This window comes from Seriola lalandi, unplaced genomic scaffold (assembly GCF_002814215.2).
Source record: "Seriola lalandi dorsalis isolate HSWRI2012SDOR001 ecotype SW California unplaced genomic scaffold, Sedor1 jcf7180002054288, whole genome shotgun sequence".
In the NCBI taxonomy this organism is placed as follows: domain Eukaryota; kingdom Metazoa; phylum Chordata; class Actinopteri; order Carangiformes; family Carangidae; genus Seriola; species Seriola lalandi.
The window spans coordinates 159930-163385 of NW_019524841.1; the positions used below are offsets into that span (position 1 = coordinate 159930).

General features: G+C 45.3%; 1 protein-coding gene across 1 annotated transcript; it reads right to left on the reverse strand.

The window, feature by feature from the left end:
- Positions 1-406: 406 nt before the first annotated feature.
- lpar6a (lysophosphatidic acid receptor 6a) lies at positions 407-3037 on the reverse strand. The gene has a single exon (XM_023405868.2). It carries the CDS (start codon positions 2143-2145, stop codon positions 1039-1041), a length of 1107 nt encoding a protein of 368 aa, XP_023261636.1. The 5' UTR covers positions 2146-3037; the 3' UTR covers positions 407-1038.
- Positions 3038-3456: the final 419 nt, after the last annotated feature.

Consider the following 3456-nt stretch of genomic DNA (forward strand, 5'->3'; position numbering starts at 1 on the left):
GGATGATAAAATGGAATTCCTATCCAGGTCAAGTTAAACATAAAAGACACTTCACTGTTTCAGCTCCCGTCTGGTGCCAACTGATCCACACACTGTGCTTCAGTAAATCACCGTGACATACAGTAAGTGGTTCTTACACCACATTTACACACAAACGCATTTACTGTCTGCCTGAAAATGTTTTTTGGTCAGTTACTTAAATAAAGACTTCCTCTTCTCCATCACTGGTTGCTACACAGGAAGCTGGTACGACCCAGCCTGGTTGGAGTCATAGAGACCAGACGCTCTACTTCCACTTCTTTACCTCCTCATTTGGATGTAGGACACACATTAGTTCAGCATTTGAAGCTGTTTAACCTCATTAATAAAAAAAGATAGCCCTAAATGAATGACACTCCACTCAGGGTTTCGCTTGTTTTAGACAGTACATGACTTTTATTCATCACTGTGGCATGAGTGCAGTATCTGGAATTCCATGTCAGTGCATTTAATGGCAATTAACACTATTTAATACAGTCTACAATGAAATGCCGCCAGAACAAAAAAAAAAAGGCACTTCTGTGACCTATTTGTAATTCACCATAAAAAACAAAAAAAAAAACAAAGCCCTGTACAATTTATAGCTTGATATAACTTTATGTTAATTTAATAGATACTATTCTAAAGTTAGCACCACAACTTACCACAGAAATGTTCAGATACAGCGGCACATTTGGCATTCAATATCATAACTGTCCTGCTGTTCAGTGATCACATTCCCTTCCAGGTCACTGGCAGAGTAATTGTGCTTAACACAATTTCCACAGGAGAGGGAAATGAATAAGTAGTAATAAATAAAGTAATAAATCCACACATGCGAATGCGAGGTCATGTAGCAGTAATACTGCAGAGCAGAGGTCCAAACATTTGCCCTGAGATAAAGACTAAGATTAGATAATATTTCTTTGGCAGGTGCCTCACAAAGCACTCCAAAATAAAATCCATTCCTGTGATCTCATGGAGGTTTGTCTGACTATGGAATTTAATACAACCCCACTGTCACACTGAAGACTCATTTTGGAAGACTTTAGCTTTCAGGTTCTTCAGGCTGCACTGCAGGTTGGAGCTGGTTTCTGACTGCAGGGCCTCGGAGAACTTGACATCGTACGCGCGGCCCGCAGCCGACTTCCTCTTCATAGAGTTCTGGATGGTCTCTGAGGTGAAATAGTAAACAATGGGATCAAAGCAGCAGTTGGATACAGCGATGCAGAGGGCTACTGGGTAGATGGTTCGGACCACAGACTCCACATAGCAGCCTTTTAGAGTTTTGGTGCGGACCAGAGCATAGAACACCAAGTTTACATTGTAGGGGATGAAGCAGAAACAAAAAATAAGGAGATGTACAATTATCATGCGCAGGATCTTTGTTTTGTTCAGCTTCCCCCCACGGCTGATGGTCTGGGGGCGACGCAGCGTCTGCAACACCATTATGGAGCAACATACGTTCAGTAGCAGCGGGATGAGGAAGCCCACCGTTTCTATGAAGATCACCACCTTGGACAGGTGAGCCTTCCACTGCTTGGAGGAGAAGTTCTCGAAGCAGAAGGTAGCGTTCGTCTTGTTGTTGTCTTGTGAGGTGGTCTCCAACATGAACCCCGTGGGGAGGCTCCCTGACAGAACCAGCACCCACACAGCGGTGCACACTATCCTAGCATTGCGTTTAGTCCTGAGCGTCCTCGAGCGAAAAGGGTGCACGATGGCCAGGAAGCGGTCCACGCTGATGCAGGTGAGGAAGAGCATGCTGCCGTACATGTTGGTGTAGAACAAGGAGACGGAGACCTTGCACAGCGTGCTGCCAAAGGGCCAGCTCTGGTTGATGAAGTAGAAGACCCTCAGAGGCAGCGTGAAGACAAACAGCAGGTCAGACAACACCAGGTTCATCATGTAGGTCGTGGTCTCGTTCCTCAGCTTCAGAGTGCAGGCGAAGATGTAAATGGCCACGACGTTGGTGATCAGCCCCACCACAAACACAATGCTGAAGACGGTGCTGTACAAAGGGTACTTGAACCCATCGTTCTTGCTGCAGTTGGCAGCAGAGCTGTTGGCTGAGTTATTGTCCACCCATGTTGCGGTTAAACTGTAAGTCGAGGGGGTGTTGTTGTACATTCTGAGAGACAAAGAGTGGAGGGATGAGGGGTGTGTGTTATGTAATAGCTATATAATGAAAGGGCTTCCCCGCACAACAAATCCACCATGAATGGATAGAAAGGCAGAGAACAGGATGCTCTGAAAGACACTCAGGCCATCAGCGCAAAGATTTCTTCCCCAACACCACTGCCCAGGTTAGAGAGGGCCACTGCACATGGTCAACATGATTCCCTCCTGTGTATTGATGTTAGTTATTTTGGGGGTTACCTCATGTTGAAAAGAGTCCCTCACAGAGGACAGAGATTCAGGCTGGAGCGTCCTCCCCTCCCCCTGCCCTATCTCTCCACCAGGCTGCACCCCCACGAGTTGCAGACTGAGCTTTACTTACTCAGATAAATCAGTCACACAAGATGTGTCCACCTTTTCACTCAGGAAGTCCCCAAACACTGCGAGCTGCTGGCTACGCAAATGGGAATGATGGTATATCCACATCCAGGTCTGTTAGAAATTGTCCTCATGGCATAATCCCTCCACTTTAACAAAATTCAGTCCGGTTGTTTTTGTCCTTTTCAGCTCCACAGCAGCAAAGTTGTCCTCAGCTTTCCACTTCTCACAAGGTCCTGACCACAAACCACAAGGCTTCTCCACACGACCAGAACTGAAGCTGGTAGTTCAGCGCCTTCTCTCCATGCGTGTGTTTGTGTATGTGTGTGCGTGTGAGTGTGACTGCTTCTACTCAGGGTCTGTTTCCTGTCCCCCCTCTTTCTTTCTCTTTCGAACCAGCTGAGTCACTCAGTATCTACTTCTCTCTCTCTCCCTCTGCTTGTCTCTCTTGCTGACAGCTTCAGGGATTTTGCCCGGCACACACCATCCTCAGAGTTCCTACTTCTCCTTTGTGCTTGTATGGCAGACAGTTTTTGTACTTTGAGTGGAGAGCAGCTGAAGTAACTCCTCCCACTGCCTCCAGCCCAGCTCCTCCCACTCCTTTGTCTGCTCTTACAGTTAAAGAATCAGCCAGATCAACACTGGTTTGTGAGGGAATTCATCAAGACTTTATTATGTGCTCAACGGATCTTGATGAATGGATACACGCTTAAAATAAATGTTCTGAGATATTCTGTGAGCAAGAGTTAAAAATGTAATATTATAACTAAATAATCTTAAAGCCATTTCCCAAATCAACTTCGAAAATTTGCAAATAAAGAAAAGAAAGTTATCAGTTGCATTATGAGTTAAGACTTTTTTTTTTTTTTTTTTTTTGCCACACTGTGATGTGATGAATAAAGATCCCAGGCCTCAGAATGTATTTTCGTGAATTCTCAAACCCCG